The sequence below is a fragment of the Odontesthes bonariensis genome, chromosome 7 (assembly GCF_027942865.1).
Source record: "Odontesthes bonariensis isolate fOdoBon6 chromosome 7, fOdoBon6.hap1, whole genome shotgun sequence".
Classification (NCBI taxonomy): domain Eukaryota; kingdom Metazoa; phylum Chordata; class Actinopteri; order Atheriniformes; family Atherinopsidae; genus Odontesthes; species Odontesthes bonariensis.
The window spans coordinates 39241434-39258388 of NC_134512.1; the positions used below are offsets into that span (position 1 = coordinate 39241434).

General features: G+C 47.1%; 2 protein-coding genes and 1 long non-coding RNA gene across 5 annotated transcripts in view; 2 read left to right on the forward strand and 1 right to left on the reverse strand.

The window, feature by feature from the left end:
- The window catches only part of LOC142384496 (protein NLRC3-like), a 233149-nt gene that overhangs the window by 98317 nt on the left and 117877 nt on the right, over nucleotides 1-16955 (reverse strand). The window lies entirely within an intron of this gene.
- The window catches only part of LOC142384501 (uncharacterized), a 244977-nt gene that overhangs the window by 30706 nt on the left and 197316 nt on the right, over nucleotides 1-16955 (forward strand). The window lies entirely within an intron of this gene.
- LOC142384498 (NACHT, LRR and PYD domains-containing protein 3-like) lies at nucleotides 2783-12118 on the forward strand. The gene is made up of 10 exons (XM_075470776.1): nucleotides 2783-3010; nucleotides 3095-3187; nucleotides 3269-3418; nucleotides 5147-5225; nucleotides 5389-5596; nucleotides 5744-7526; nucleotides 7620-7793; nucleotides 7905-8066; nucleotides 10338-10384; nucleotides 10511-12118. The coding sequence occupies exons 1-10, from the start codon at nucleotides 2943-2945 to the stop codon at nucleotides 11092-11094; spliced, it is 3348 nt and encodes a 1115-aa protein (XP_075326891.1). The 5' UTR covers nucleotides 2783-2942; the 3' UTR covers nucleotides 11095-12118.

Below are 16955 nucleotides of genomic sequence, written 5' to 3' on the forward strand. Positions count from 1 at the left end.
ACACGACTGAGGACAGAGGAACATGTGAGTGTCCAGTCGTCCAGGAAGAAACAAATGATGGAAAGATATCTGATCCTCCTGGCAGTTGTTGAACCAGCAGGTGAGTGTGAGTGTGTCTCTGATCAGAGCTGAAGCAGCTTCCTGGTGTGGATGTGAGATGAAACATCTCAGATCAGATGTTTCAGGGCTTTTCTAAAGATGTTGCTGATGAGACTCTGCAGAAAGCAGCTGGTCTGAGTGCAGGAGATGATGTGGGACAGCAGTTAGAAGAGGAAATGTTCTTCAGTCATCACCTGACAGCTGGGAACCACACCTGTTTCTGACCTGCAGGGACAGAGGGTGGAGGAGAGAAGGAAGGAGGACAGAAGGAAGGAGGAGAGAAGGAAGGAGGAGAGAAGGGAGGAGGAGAGAAGGAAGGAGGAGAGACGGAAGGAGGAGAGAAGGGAGGAGGAGAGAAGGGAGGAGGAGAGAAGGAAGGAGGAGAGAAGGAAGGAGGAGAAGAGGGTGGAGGAGAGAAGGGAGGAGGAGAGAAGGAAGGAGGAGAGAAGGGAGGAGGAGAGAAGGAAGGAGGAGAGACGGAAGGAGGAGAGAAGGGAGGAGGAGAGAAGGAAGGAGGAGAGAAGGAAGGAGGACAGAAGGGAGGAGGAGAGAAGGAAGCAGGAGAGAAGGAAGGAGGAGAGAAGGGTGGAGGAGAGAAGGAAGGAGGACAGAAGGAAGGAGGACAGAAGGAAGGAGGACAGAAGGGAGGAGGAGAGAAGGAAGGAGGAGAGAAGGAAGGAGGAGAGAAGGAAGCAGGAGAGAAGGAAGGAGGACAGAAGGAAGGAGGACAGAAGGGAGGAGGAGGAGAGGAGGAAGGAGGAGAGAAGGAAGGAGGAGAGAAGGGTGGAGGAGAGAAGGAAGGAGGAGAGAAGGAAGGAGGAGACAAGGAAGGAGGAGAGAAGGAAGGGGGAGAGAAGGAAGGAGGACAGAAGGAAGGAGGACAGAAGGGAGGAGGAGGAGAGGAGGAAGGAGGAGAGAAGGAAGGAGGAGAGAAGGAAGGAGGAGAGAAGGAAGCAGGAGAGAAGGAAGGAGGAGAGAAGGGAGGAGGAGAGAAGGGAAGAGGAGAAGAGGGTGGAGGAGAGAAGGAAGGAGGAGAAGAGGGTGGAGGAGAGAAAGGAGGAGGAGAAAAGGAAGGAGGAGAGAAGGAAGGAGGAGAGAAGGGAAGAGGAGAAGAGGGTGGAGGAGAGAAGGAAGGAGGAGAAGAGGGTGGAGGAGAGAAGGAAGCAGGAGAGGGTGGAGGAGAGAAGGAAGGAGGAGAAGAGGGTGGAGGAGAGAAAGGAGGAGGAGAAAAGGAAGGAGGAGAGAAGAGTGGAGGAGAGACGGAAGGAGGAGAGAAGGAAGGAGGAGAAGAGGGTGGAGGAGAGAAGGAAGGAGGAGAAGAGGGTGGAGGAGAAAAGGAAGGAGGAGAGAAGAGTGGAGGAGAGACGGAAGGAGAAGAGAAGGAAGCAGGAGAGGGTGGAGGATCCCATCCACAATTTTCCCACTTTTTCCCATTTTGCTGGAATCCCTTTCGACTAATGAGAGCCAAACACCATTGCACACTGATCGAGGTCGTTGCGCACGCAGCGGTGTGCTTTCTATGCCGGTTGGACCATCGCTGCTAGACTAGTAGCGAACCGAAATTCATGACGGAAACGGAAGAATAACAGTCCAGCACAGCAGTAATATGTGTGTCTAATGCCTTCGGCATCGGCACCCATAATAACCAGTAACACTTGGTTTTATCGACTGGTCTGAATATGTGAAAACCCTCATTCAAAGACCTCGATGGAGCGGCAGCAGAGTAACCGGGTCACCTGCAGGTCTCGGTTCCACCTCCAGATGCTGAAAACTAGTTCCCGACGTACTGCGCTCGTGCCACGGCGTTCCCCCGGGAAGTTTGAAGCCAAAACTTAGTTTCTACAGCTTCTTCTAAAGAATGAGAAAGCAAACTGAAAACTTTGTTCATTTAATATTTCCCAGCCTGTTCTTTTCTTGTGAAGTTGAATCTGAAAGTTTTCTTCTTGTAGCCAAAGTATATGTGCCTCTACTTAAAAAGAGGTTCTGTGTACTTTAGCAGCCTCTGAAGGAGAGTCAGAAAGCATCAGTCATACCTGAACACACCTGTTCTAACGCACAGACAGCAGAGAAATGTTTTCAGATCAGTTTGTTGTTCATTAACATGGAGGTGTGTTCTAACATGAACTCCACCTTCCTGTCCCGCCTCCATCACAGCTGGACTCTGCTCTGACTGCTTCCAGGAAACAGCTCACCTGTGTCTCAGTCTGTGGAGCGGAGAGGCTTCTTCTTCTTCTTCTTCTTCTTCTTCTTCAGCTCTGAACAAAGTGTAAGTTCAAACTTTCCTGTTTGTTTCTGCTCTGAAATGTTGGAGAACATGTTCACTTCTTATTTCAGAACAAACTTTGATCAGTTTGTGTTTGAAGACAAATCTACACGATGATCAGCTTATTGATTAACTGGTGTGGTGGAAATTTTAGTAAGGCACAGAGTCGGTTATTCTCTACTGAGGAGATTAGCGTTTAATAATATCTTGAAAGGCAGAACAGTACAAGGTACAGAGCTGCTCTGACCACTGAGACAAAAACTATTCAGTTATAATGCACATTGCTGCGTCATCGCTCCTCGGGTGTAGGTGAGCGTTCTTATTTATTAACTTACCGTGCCAACCTTTCATCCCTAACTAGAGTTAAGGTTGCCCAGAGACGGCTGTAAAAACAGCTTCACCCCCCCTAAAGTACAGTTTTATCATTTTAACGAGGGGAACCAGAGCCAATCAGAGGAGGAGCTGATCTTTTTAATAAATGATGGAGAGGAGGATGTGAGCTGCTGTGCAGATGAATGATGTGTGTTTCCTCTGCAGAAGAAGGTAGAAAGTGTGTGTGAGCTGCTGTGAGTTCAGCAGCATGGATCAGAGTGAGGACACTGAAACCTCTCTGTGTGGGGAACATGAGAGCCAGAGCAAAGCTCAGAGGTGAGGTGGCCATCTCTAACTGTCCATGACTCTCCTCCATGTCCCAGCTCAGCGCTCACAGCACCAAACCACCTTTATTCACAGGAAGGGACAGAGACCTGGACCCAGGAGGGGGTCCTCACAGAGCCACTTGCAGAAGGATCTCCCACTTTCCAGCTTACAGGCCTCGAACGCAGAGTAAGTTAACATCAGGTCATTGGTTTAGAGGTTATTCAGTATATCATGCATTCAGGCTGAAAAGTGTTTTTTTTCCATCAGGATCCACCAGGAACCTGAACATGAACCAGAACCTGAACCTGAACCTGAACCTGAACCTGAACCTGAACCCAGCTGTGTGTCCTTTAAGAGCGACCGGTCAATGGATAATCCTATTGACTTCAAATCAGCCCCACATCCGTCCCCTCAGAGGTGAGCTGAGTGTAAATGCTGTAACAGAGTAAAATACAGCAGCTGAGGGTCGCTGGTGATTGGTCTGAATCTGAGGGTTAAAAGCCTCAGAGTGTGTGTGTTTATCAGCATTGAGCTCTGTAAGATCACAGAGCTGCCACCAGGGGGAGCTGTAACATTGTTCCACAGCAGCCACACTGACTCTCTGACAGGCCGTCTCACTGCAGACTCAAACACTATCACTGATACTTTAGTTTGAAGAAAACAAGTGTTTTTCTGTCAGGATCCATCAGAGACTCAGACCTGGACCTGGACCTGGACCTGGACCTGGACCCAGCTGTGTGTCCATGAAGAGCGACTGGTCAATGGATAATCCTATTGACTTCAAATCAGACCCACATCCGTCCCCTCAGAGGTGAGCTGAGTGTAAATGCTGTAACAGAGTAAAATGAGTCGGTTTGAACAGTTTTTACTCCAACATGTGTTTAATGTGAGCTCAGCTCTGCTTCACATCCATTTCTCTGTTCATATGTGAAGCGGTGTGTGTTGGATGTTTACCACCAACACTGATGGAGGTGGTACAAATCTAAGACCTGATATAGTCTTGTGGTCTAGGAGTAGAATGAGAGTATTTCATAGAGCTGACTGTTCCTTGGGAGGCATTAGTAGCAGAAGCATATTAAAGGAAAAAGCTTAGGTATGTGGAGTTGGGGGCAGAAGCAGAGCAGCGAGGATGGAAGGTTAGAATCTGTCCAGTGGAAGTAGGATGTAGAGGATTTGTAGCAAAGTCTGTTGTCTCATTGCTGAGGGAGCTGGGTGTAAGTGGACAGAGTGTGAGGAAAATAGTGAAGGAAGTGTCAGATGAGGCAGTAAAGTCCAGTCAGTGGATTTGGATTAGAAGAAGCAATAGCAGCTGGGGGCCCAGCAGGGGGAGCACTCAGGGTAAACAGACTTTTGGAAGAAGCAAAGAAGAAGTTCCAGATATTTAAGTGGAGGGTGTGGCCCATGTGAGCCTTTTGAAACCAGGCGGCCATTTTAGGTGAGTTGGCCTGTATGGCTTTGTTTTTGCTGGTGTTTTTAGTGATTGTAGGACTGTTTAGGTGAGTTTGTCTGCTGAATCTGCTGGTGTGTCTTGTCCTGCCTCCACCTCTGGCACCCTCTATACTTTCATTACCCCCTACCCGAACCAGGGTTTGAATCCCATTCCTACTTATCTTTACCTCTTCTATTTCTACCTCCTACCCGGACCAGGGTTTGTATCCCCACCCCGCTGTGACTGGTGTGCAGTTGGTGAGAGGCTGGGGTAGCTTGTGGCTGTGGAAAAAAAAAAAGATGGTTGTTGTGGTGTGAGGAGCAGTGTTGGCTGGCATTAGGGGGGTGACTCTGGGACGCCAGTGGTCACTCTCTAGCCTCCTGGAGGTGTCGTGGGCCCAACTAGACGAAACACTGATGAAAGGAGGTTCCCACCTGATGACCCCAATGACATGTTGGCCAGCACTGCTCACTGATCTATATTATAGGGATTATAGGGAATTATTCACTGAGTCGGGTCCTTTTTTTTTCTTTAGCACAAGTTTCTTGTGTTTCCCTTAAATGGATGTCTCTGGGATTTCCAGTGAAAACCATGTTGTCCAGGGAGTCCTCTGATCCACTGCTCACATCCACACATCCCTTCATGGACCTTCACCTTGTGTTGCTCTCTGTGTGGACAGACACAATGTGAGCTCATTCTTCATGATTCCTCCACAGAGTGGACCAGCAGAGCTCAGAGGGTCCCGGTGGTCCGTCTGCCCAGCAGCACCAAACACAGCTGGACTCCATATTTATGGTCTGTACATGAGCAACAACTACTTTTCCCATCTGTTCTGCTCACAGCCATCTCCATGCTGCACTCTGTAGACCAGTGGGTTGTCAGTGTGTCCAACATGGATCTGATGTTTGGCTCCATGGTTTCAGTCTGATGGGCTCATTCATATAGTTTTCTGTTCCAGCTGCTGGAGGACAACATGCTCACTTTTGTGAAGGAGGAGCTGAAGAAGATGCAGAAGGCTCTGAGTCCAGATTACCCAGAATGCTTAGAGAGTCACAGGGAGGGTGAGGATGAAGAGCAGAGGAGCAGCAGAGAGGCATTAGTGAAGATCACAGTTCACTTCCTGAGGAGAATGAAGCAGGAGGAGCTGGCTGACCGTCTGCAGAGCAGTAAGAGGATTTCTCTAAAGGTTTAACCTGCTGGATAAATGACACATTTACTGATGTCTCAGCGCGCAGAACAGCAGATGTTCAGATACTCATTCTGTACGGGGTGGAAATGTCTGTTTACTGATGTTATTTCTTGTCTTCATTCAGATCTTTGTGGACGTAAAGTTAAATGTGCTCTGAAGAAGAAGTTCCAGTGTGTGTTTGAGGGGATTCCTAAAGCAGGAAAGCCAACCCTTCTGAATCAGATCTACACAGAGCTCTACATCACAGAGGGAGGGAGCGGAGAGGTCAATGATGAACATGAGGTCAGACAGATTGAAGCAGCATCCAGGAAAGCAGGCAGAGCAGAAACATCCATCAGACAGGAGGACATCTTTAAAGGCCCACCTGGAAGAGATGAACCAATCAGAACAGTGCTGACAAAGGGAGTGGCTGGCATTGGGAAAACAGTCTTAACACAGAAGTTCACTCTGGACTGGGCTGAAGGCAAAGCCAACCAGGACATCCACTTCATGTTTCCATTCACTTTCAGAGAGCTGAATGTGCTGAGAGAGAGAAAGTTCAGCTTGGTGGAGCTTGTTCATCACTTCTTTACTGAGACCAAAGCAGCAGGAATCTGCAGCTTTGAACAGTTCCAGGTTGTGTTCATCTTTGACGGTCTGGATGAGTGTCGACTTCCTCTGGACTTCCACAGCAAGGAGCCCCTGACTGATGCTACAGAGCCCACCTCAGTGGATGTGCTGCTGACAAACCTCATCAGGGGGGAGCTGCTTCCCTCTGCTCGCCTCTGGATAACCACACGACCTGCAGCAGCCAATCAGATCCCTGCTGGCTGTGTTGGCATGGTGACAGAGGTCAGAGGGTTCACTGACCCACAGAAGGAGGAGTACTTCAGGAAGAGATTCAGAGATTCAGAGCAGGCCAGCAGGACCATCTCCCACATCCAGACATCCCGAAGCCTCCACATCATGTGCCACATCCCGGTCTTCTGCTGGATCACTGCTACAGTTCTGGAGGATGTGTTGGACACCAGAGAGGGAGCAGAGCTGCCCAGCACCCTGACTGACATGTACATCCACTTCCTGGTGGTTCAGGCCAAAGTGAAGAAGCTCAAGTATGAAGGAGGAGCTGAGACAGATCCACACTGGAGTCCAGAGAGCAGGAAGATGATTGAGTCTCTGGGAAAACTGGCTTTTGAGCAGCTGCAGAAAGGAAACCTGATCTTCTATGAGTCAGACCTGACAGAGTGTGGCATCGATATCTCAGCAGCCTCAGTGTACTCAGGAGTGTTCACACAGATCTTTAGAGAGGAGAGAGGGCTGTACCAGGAGAAGGTGTTCTGCTTCATCCATCTGAGTGTTCAGGAGTTTCTGGCTGCTCTTCATGTGCATCTGACCTTCATCAACTCTGGACTCAACCTGATTGAGGAACAACTAAAGAGGTTTAAATCATTCAAAGACAAAAAAAAAATAAAACATCTCCATCAGACTGCTGTGAACAAGGCCTTAGAGAGTCCAAACGGACACCTGGACCTGTTCCTCCGCTTCCTCCTGGGTCTTTCCCTGCAGACCAATCAGAGGCTCCTACGAGGCCTGCTGACACAGACAGGAAGTAGCTCACAGACCAATCAGAAAACAGTCCGTTACATCAAGGAGAAGATCAGTGAGGATCTGTCTGCAGAGAGAAGCATCAATCTGTTCCACTGTCTGAATGAACTGAATGATCGTTCTCTGGTGGAGCAGATCCAACAGGCCCTGAGTTCAGGAAGTCTCTCCACAGATAAACTGTCTCCTGCTCAGTGGTCAGCTCTGGGCTTCATCTTACTGTCATCAGGAAAACATCTGGATGAGTTTGACCTGAAGAAGTACTCTGCTTCAGAGGAGGCTCTTCTGAGGCTGCTGCCAGTGGTCAAAGCCTCCAACAAAGCTGTGTGAGTACAGAGATAGAGGGATGTGTATGAATATCCTGCTGCTGTTTCTATAGGAGAGAAAGTCCCAGATTTATCTCATTATTCCCTCCTCAGGCTGAGCGACTGTAACCTCTCAGAGAGAAGCTGTGCAGCTCTGTCCTCAGCTCTCAGCTCCCAGTCCTCCAGCCTGACACAACTGGACCTGAGTAACAACAACCTGCAGGATTCAGGAGTGAAGCAGCTGTCTGATGGACTGAAGAGTCCAAACTGTGAGCTGGAAGCTCTCAGGTCAGGATTCTCTGCTGTTTCAGCTTCATACAGTCTCTGTGATGCAGTAACATCTGTTATTATGTTATTATTATCTGTTCTAACAGCAGCTGTGTTGCTCTGTGTCTGCAGCCTGTCAGGCTGTCTGATCACAGAGGAAGGCTGTGCTTCTCTGGCTGAAGCTGTGACCTCCAACCCCTCCCATCTGAGAGAGCTGGACCTGAGCTACAACCATCCAGGAGCCTCAGGAGGGAAGCTGCTGAGGGCTGCACTGAAGGATCCACACAAACTCAGGTATGGAGAGGCCTGCTGCAGCCTCACAGTGTCTGACAGAGGAGGAAGAGCAGGGAACATGTTCTCTGTGCTGCACTCAGCCCTGTGCTTCTGCTTCCTGCTGAGTGTTACATGAACAATCACACATGTAGGAGCCTGTTTCCTTTGTCAGCAGAAACACTGGTTGGACAGAAACAGCAGGTGTTTGAGCTCTCCAAGGAGAACATCTGCAGGAACAACAGTGAGAAGTGTCTGTTGGTCAGAGTTTCTTCAGTTTGGACAGGTATCTGCATGTTAAAGGAACAGTCTGTCATTTAAACATCCTTTTGGTCTCTGACTCTGATTCATTTGCAGAGATGGGTCCAGGACATGTTAGCCTAGCTTAGCACAAAGGTTCATAAAACTGTGTGCACATGGTCAGGTGAAGTTCCCTTTATAAATCACAGTCCACGTGGAAATGTGCACCTGTGGATTAGACTTGTGTCCCTCCCTCCATACGCCCAGGTTTAACCATAAATGGTGGATGCAGAGCACATCATGCATGTTGATGCTCAGCTCCTGCTGATTGGAGGCTCCTGATCACAGCAACAGACCCAGAAAGTGAATTTAGATGAGACGGACATCAAGGTCCATATGCAGAAGGAAACAATTTGAACACTCGTTCCATCTGAATTCTTTCATCCATGTTGTTATTCATTGGTGCCAATGCTCTGAGCAACATCACACACAAGTGTCAATGCAGCATTCATCGTTTTCCTTCAGTCACCTGATCAAAATGAAGGTGGGTCAGTGGAAGCCCTCACCCTGATAGGATTTGAAATGAAAGCACAAGTTGTTTCCTTCTTCAGGCTCCTGAGGTTTTGCTCGCTGCGTTCTGATATGGACTCATCATGAGTCAGGATGACTGTGAGAGCTGTCCCTGGGTTTCTGTCCAGACTTTGTCCCTTTACAGTCGGTAGGACACACGAGGGAGGTGCCTGGACCATGCAGAGTGTGTGTGTTGGGATGATGAAGGTGTCATCAGTTAGCCCGGTTAACGGGGTTGATGTGAAAAGGACTCGGTATATTCACAGCTAACATTGACCACCAGTGTCAGTCCAACGTCTCCTCTGCAGTCAGGCTTTCAAAGCTGGATGATGAGATGGCGCTGACTCAGTAATGAGATGAATGTGATCCATGATTTGAGTTTGCTTCTGCCTCTTACAGCTGAACGTTTACTATGGAACAGTTCTGGTGCTTTAAATAACAGCTGCTCTGAATATTTGTTCTGTGAGAGACTCTCAGGTCTACCCCCCCCCTCACCATCTGTGTGTCCTAAACGCTCGTACACATGGCTCAGAGTTTGTGTACAGGTGTGCACATTTTCCCGTGTTTTTACAGATGACTAAATGAGTCACTTTGTGCCTCCTGTGAGTTGATGATCATGGGGATCTTCCCCTGGAGCGGCTCTCTGACAGCTCCAACACATTCAGAGAACAGTGTGTGGAACTGGATGTGTTTCAGCTCAGAGATGAAGCCACCAGAGCAAACTTTAACTATCCTCTGAGCTCCACATGACATCAGACTGATGGAGCACACAGATGCCCTGCCTCTGGAGTTTGTGCTGTTAGTGATCACTGCTCCATCACCTGGGTCAGAGACACTGACATCCCTCAGTCTCTAAGGATCAGCTCAGGAAATGAGAAGCATTTGAACCTTCAGGATCTTTAACTGTGCTTTGTGTTTGCAGATTGAATGTTTCTGACAGACGCATCTTGTTGCTTTTTGGATCCTGTGTATGTAACCTGCTGCTGTAGCTCATCAGTCAGTCTGCCGTGCTTCCACATGTCAGCTTTCCAACAGGAAAATATGAAAGGATTAGCCATCTTTCCTCTGAACATCTGTGCTGCTGATCAGTCTCTGATGAAGGGCGTGGAACTCTGACTGAATGAAGCAGAGAACAACCTGGAGGACACAAGCTAACCATGTTTTCTAGCTGAGATAGCTCTGTAGCATGAATTAAAAGCAGCTGTACTGACACACTCACCACTGTTGTGCTGTTAGCTTTAACAACAGCTCTAATGATCCAAGAAGAGAGGTTGCAGCTCTGGCTCAGATCAGGAGCAGATGGCTGAAAGAAGCAGTTTGTTGGTGTCAGTGCTGATCAGACAGCTTTCATTCTAGTTTCCAGATGCTCCATTCCAGTGGATGTGTCCAGATGTTGGACTGTTCCTTTCTCAGTGTAGAACAGTGTGTGTGAGAGCCATGTGATGTCCATGTTTGATGCTGCTCTGACCCCCCTCCTCCTTTCAGGGTGGAGCCTGCTGGAGAACGATGGCTGACACCAGGGCTGAGGAAGTGTGAGTGTGTTCTTCATCTGATTCATGACATCCAGCCATCTTCACACTGTCACATCACTCATTGATCAAAGTGAACAGATGATGGATCAGTAACTGCAGCTGGACTGTGTTTGTTCTCTCCATCAGATTCCTGCCAACTCACAATCGACACAAACACAGTGAACAGAAACCTGAAACTGTCTGACAGCAACAGGAAGGTGACACGTGTGGAGGAGGTTCAGTCATATCCTGATCATCCAGACAGGTTTGATGACTGGTGTCAGCTGCTGTGTAGAAATGTTCTGACTGGCCGCTGTTACTGGGAGGTCGAGTGGAGAGGAGGAGTTTATATATCAGTGAGTTACAGAGGAATCAGCAGGAGAGGAGGAGGAGGAGAGTGTGTGTTTGGATGGAACGATCAGTCCTGGAGTCTGATCTGCTCTGATGGAGGTTATTACTCTGTCTGGCACAATAACAGAAGAACACACATCTCCTCCTCCTCCTCCTCCTCCTCCTCCTCCTCCTCCTCCTCCTCCTCCTCCTCCTCCTCTGTCTGTAACAGAGCAGCAGTGTATGTGGACCGTCCTGCTGGCACTCTGTCCTTCTACAGAGTCTCCTCTGACACACTGATCCACCTCCACACCATCAGCACCACATTCACTGAAGAACCTCTGCATCCTGGATTTGGGTCCTGGTTCAGTTCACCTGGTTCCTGGTTGTCTCTGTGCTGAGTACACAGAGTGTCCTCCTGTCAGAGAATCCCTGCTGAACAGATAGTTCAGTCTGTTCATGTCTGTCTCTTTCACTCAGAAACACCTTTTCAGATTCATGGACTCAGTCAGTTTCTGTTTGAAACTCTTCTGAATGATTCCTTGGAAACTTCTTCCTCTTCCGGTCCTTTAAAGATGGAAGCTGCCATTCTTCCAGGATGTTGTTTTTCTGTGTGTTTCCAGTCAGAGCTTCACACTGAGTATCAGCAGGTTGTGTTTCTCTGCAGCTCACTTCAGCTGAGCCCATTCAGCTGATGTCAGCTGCAGTTAGTTTGCTGCACATGTGACAAACTGTGACATCAGAGAGGAATCACTGAGCTGCATCAGCCCAGATGGATTCCAACCTGCTGACAGATCTTCACTGATTCTGCTGCAATGAGCAGAAGTCTGGTGAGCAGCCGGGGTTCATCCTGATGTTTCTTCACTTTCACTTCCTGTTAGATGATGAAAGGACACCTGGACTGGAGCTGCTTTCTGATGCAGAATGTTGCTGAATGTTGCTGTTGAACGCTCACACAGAGGACTGAAATGATCCTTTACAAACAACATTTGCATGAGCATGAGGGCCTGCCCACAGAGTTTAAAGGAGGCGCTGCCACACTCCTCACTTTGGATCACCTCTTCCTCCCGGCTGGAGAGGGAGAGGAGAAGAGCCCAGCAGCATCCTTTCTTTAACTCAGAGCAGCTTTTTGTCCCCCAGCAGCCACCGTCCTGTTTCTACAGACTTTAACAGTCCACAACATCTGCTTTGGATTGAAAGTTCCTGATGTTCAGCATCAGAATCCTGCCAGTGTTTCACTGTTAGTCTGTTTGGCTCATTCTGTCTTTATTCTGACTTTCTGACATTTTCACCTGGTGAATTATTGATTGAATTATAGATTTTTCATCTCAGAAATGGGACTTTATGCTTCATTATTCATCACAATGTTCATTTTTCATGTTTTTATCTGATTATTTTATTCATTAAAGTTCAAAGTTGGTGAAATTTTGTCTCAGATCTTTTCTCTCATTTTTACTCTTTATCTCAGTCGTGTTTTTGACTTTTTATTGGAAAATATAGAGTATTTATCTGAATATATTTAGGTATTAGATTTCTATTTTAGAATGTTTTCATATTTTTTACTTTTATTATAAAAATCTGAGTTTTGAGGCAACAGTAAGAATGAATATTTAATGTTGGACAAACAGGACATCAGCAGGTCGACTGATGTTTCTGTAAAATCACTGATACGTTCACTAACTCAACTATATCATCATTCACACATGAGTTCAGGACGCTGCTTTTACAATTTGCTTTTTAATCTGTGGGAGGGGTCTGCATGACCCAAGCTCTTTTTAGTCAGCCCAGGTAGTGTGTTAGCTCAGTGTGTCTTTAACTTTTGGACAGACTGTGAACTCCTTGATTCATCCAGAATAAGTAAGTAACATTTGTGTTGTGTACCCGGCTGCTTTTTGCTAGATTTTGACTGCAGTAAACTTGCTGCTGGTTTATTTTCACTGTTCCTTTCTGAGAGTTTAACAGTGTGTGAGAGCCATGTAATGTCCATGTTTGATGCTGCTCTGACCCCCCTCCTCCTTTCAGGGTGGAGCCTGCTGGAGAACGATGGCTGACACCAGGGCTGAGGAAGTGTGAGTGTGTTCTTCATCTGATTCATGACATCCAGCCATCTTCACACTGTCACATCACTCATTGATCAAAGTGAACAGATGATGGATCAGTAACTGCAGCTGGACTGTGTTTGTTCTCTCCATCAGATTCCTGCCAACTCACAATCGACACAAACACAGTGAACAGAAACCTGAAACTGTCTGACAACAACAGGAAGGTGACATGTGTGAGAGAGGATCAGTCATATCCTGATCATCCAGACAGGTTTGATGGCTGCTGTCAGCTGCTGTGTAGAAATGTTCTGACTGGTCGCTGTTACTGGGAGGTCGAGTGGAGAGGAGAGGTTTCTATATCAGTGAGTTACAGAGGAATCAGGAGGAGAGGAGGAGGCAGTGAGTGTGTGTTTGGAGGGAACGATCAGTCCTGGAGTCTGAGCTGCTCGGATGGAGGTAAATATTCTGTCTGGCACAATAACAAAAGAACACACATCTCCTCCTTCTCCTCCTCCTGAAAACAAGCAAGTCTCTTTGTGTGGACCTCTTATTTAAATGAGGTTCAGGAATCAGTTTGTCAACAAAAGCCGCTTTCGGACTGTAGGAACCTTTGGCAGTTCTAATAACCTTTTAATCCTCGGGGCCGTTTTCTCCAGCATTCGCACATACAGGAACTCGGGCCTATCTCCCTCAGTTCCTGGAACCATTTCAGCTCCTTCTCCTGAGCTGGGTCTTTTCAGGGTTCTATAGGACGCATCTGACGGAGGTGTGTGGTGGCCGGTAGCTCCGCCCCTTGGTGGTCGGTAGCCCCGCCCCTTGGTGGTTGGTAGCTCCACCCCTTGGTGGTTGTTAGCCCCGCCCCTTGGTGGCTGGTAGCTCCGCCCCTTGTCATGCTGTCAGGCTGAAATGTTTCCTCATACGACATGGACACAACCTTGGCGTGTTTAATAAGTTAAACCTCCACGTGGTCTCCTTTGTCTGCGGCGCTCTGCTCTCCTTCCTTCATGAAACCAAGAAGTACGGCCTGCGCTCCATCCTGCGTCTCCTGACTCTCTCTGTGAGCTCTGCCAGCCTCCATGTTAGACGCCCCATGTGATCGTCCATGATTAATATCACCATCATGCAGACCATGAACACGGTGGCCTCCCCGCTCTCCATGTTAGCTTCTTGGTGCTGTTTCTTCTTCTCTCCTTACTTTTACCGGGTTTTGTTTTGTTCTGTTATTGAATGTGGCGCTAAAGTAACACGTCACTGTCGCAGACGGCTGCGCCACATCAGGTCCGACTCATGTGCGAATGCAGACTGAAACAGCTCCGCTGGGGAAGGACAGTTATCAGAACGAAATTCGAGTACGACAGTTCTGATAACTGCGTCCTTAGAACGGTCTGTCCGAAAGCGGCTAAACTGTCTCCTGCACTTTTATCACCTTTTATCACTTTATTATGTCCCATACTGCTGTTTTACACTACCACAACCATAACTATGCTGCTAACTTAACTTATACTTAACTTATACAAACCAACCACACTGCATTTTTTTTTTTTTAATATACACTTTTTATTGGCTCTTTTAGTTTTAGCTGAGTATATGTCTTACCTGTGTGCCCTGAGTGTTTACTTTGTATTGATATGTCCTGTCCTATCTGTTGTGCCTGTGCACTTTATATGTCACCGTCCTCTCGATTCCTTTGTATGTTTCGGCATGTGAAGAAATTGACAGTAAAGCAACTTTGACTTTTTTTTACTTTGACTTCGTTGGTGGGTATTTGTCTCCCTCTGGTGGTCAGAAGATGAACTGCATGTCGTCAGTTTGATGAACACAGACAACATGGGAGTGTTTTTAAATTCTTTGAATACTTCAGGAAAGTTCTTCTAATTGTAATAATGTCGGCTGGAAACTCTAAGAGCTTGAATTAGAGAAACTGGATCTTTAGTACAGAAAGAAGACAAAGTCATTGAGAAGTTTTAATCCAAGAACCAACACAAGAGGCTCCATGTTTTTAAGGGTTAGCTACAGTAGAAAGTTTCAGCGGTTTGGAGGAGCAGACAGGAGTCCAGCAGCTGAGGAGTGAACCCCAAAAAACTGATTCAACACGCCTAAAAAGCCCAACATACAGAAACTCAAGTGTCCGCTACATTTGGGAAGTTTCCTCTGCTGTAGTTGGTGTCGAGCAGCCGTTTAAAGCAGCAACCGGCGCCTTCGCTCTCAGCCACCAGACTCCATTGAGAAAACCTCTCATTTTAGCTCCCCGGACACCGCAGCCGTTGGTCCGTTTGTGTGGCTCTGGTGTTTCACATGTTGGGTAAAACTCCAGAGTCCCACATTAGCAGGAAAACTACCCACTGAGGCAGCTGCAGACCACCGACCAAAGCGGAACTTTGGAAGGTGAAACAGCTGGTTTCCTCTACAGTCTGCTAACCGCTGCCACAACCACTAAATGAACAAATAAATGGGTGAAAACAGTGGATGTTTAGCCGTAAAGGGATCCAGACTAACCCCTTCATGCAGCCGCTGTGTTTTTATATCCTTTTATTTCACTTTAGTAAAACACGGAATGTTTTTGTCAGCATTTTACATCAGATTGCTTCTCTGTGCTCACATATACTGGATTGTAATATAACCGAATTATCAATAAATCTCTTATTGAAATATTCTTCAGGTTTTCTTGTTTGAATCCAGACCAACTCTGACATACTGACACAGATGTGGTCCGTTACGTCCACGTTAACACTAAATAAATCTTCAGGAAGTCATTTTCCAGCTTCAGCTCTGCACCGGCCTATAAAATCCTGATTTTACAGCAGCGACGTTGTCCAATAAGATCAACGTCAAAGTCGGTTAAAGAGCACGTCTGTGCGGTTAATTCGGCTTCATTCCCATGGAAAATGCTCGCTGAGAGAGAAAGTTATGAGCGATGTTCCGTTGGAACTGCTGCCGGCTGCTGTTCTTCTTCTTCTTCTTCTCTGTCAGCGGCGGTTACTCAGCAGCTTGTAGGCGCATTACCGCCACCTGCCGGACTGGAGTGTGCATCAGGATGGCGACTCTCTCCAAGCTCCATGCCACCTGTGGCACGCTCATTCATCACCTTTAACCCTGTATGACCGTCATGTGACCTCAGTGGGACCAATCAGTGATCAGCACCAACACCTGAACTCATTCAGCTCTGATTCTTCACAAAGTGGAGAAATGTTCCCAAAAGTGAAGCTCTCAGTTTAGAGAAGGAGCCTCCTGCTTTTCTGTGTTCACCAGCTTTTCTGCCAGCACAGGCAGACAGTAAAAAGCTGCTTTTCCCTCTTTATTTGGTCTTGTTGGCAGTCTTTACACCGCAGTTCCACATGCGCGCTGCTCAGTGTTGCATCTTCACTGTGGTTCTCTTTTTATTCAGTTCCACGTGCCGTGCTGTTAAAGTCTGACATCACGGAGCTTTGATCAGCAGCATCAGATCTACCAGAGAAACTGTTGGACATGTGGAACCGTTGTCTGCGTTGTGTTGCGTTTTCAGAAGAAGGACCGACACTCTTTCAGCTTCAGGACTTCAGGATATTGGACTTTTATTGCCTGAATAACGATATGAAATACGACCGGTCAGCTCACGGTCACAGCGCAGCACTCCTTCGGCACAGCTTCATGAGAGAAAGTTAGCAAGGTTAGCTTAGCCTTCGCGCCAAGATCGCTAACAACCATTACATTAACATTACAAAATAAAAACACATTTAGTCAAATGCCATGCTGTGGCCATCTTACTGAGCATAATATTTAATAATAATAATGCTAACTGTATTATTACATTAAAGGCCTACAGAAAGGTGATTTTTTGCACAAAACTGAAATGGCAGATCGATTCCTTATATACCATGGAATTATTTTATGATTTTAAAATAATTTTAGGTCCCTGGATAGTCCTGATTAGACCCAATAAACTATCACCACTTTTGATTCGAATTTTGGCAAACCGACGACAGGTGCGTGACGTCACGAGTGCAATAAACAATAAACATGTCTGATACCAGTAGTTCTAGTAGCGAAGCCAGCAGTTTGCCAGACCTGGACAGCTTTGTTATAAATTGGCTTTATTCTTAGACTTTATGTATTCATATTCTGTAGTTCTCTAGATAATCTATTGTCCTAGGTTGTACGGTACACTCTGCTCATACAACGCAAATGTATGTATGATGACATAGCGGGATAAAATAACTGGGTCAGATAAAGCGTCTCTTAGG

Excerpts from the sequence above, each read along its gene's own strand:
- LOC142384498 (XM_075470776.1), top strand. The coding sequence starts at position 2,943 with ATGGATCAGAGTGAGGACACTGAAACCTCTCTGTGTGGGGAACATGAG. Across the intron at positions 3,011-3,094 it reads AGCCAGAGCAAAGCTCAGAG|GAAGGGACAGAGACCTGGAC; the intron begins GTGAGGTGGCCA and ends CTTTATTCACAG. Across the intron at positions 10,385-10,510 it reads GACACCAGGGCTGAGGAAGT|ATTCCTGCCAACTCACAATC; the intron begins GTGAGTGTGTTC and ends TCTCTCCATCAG.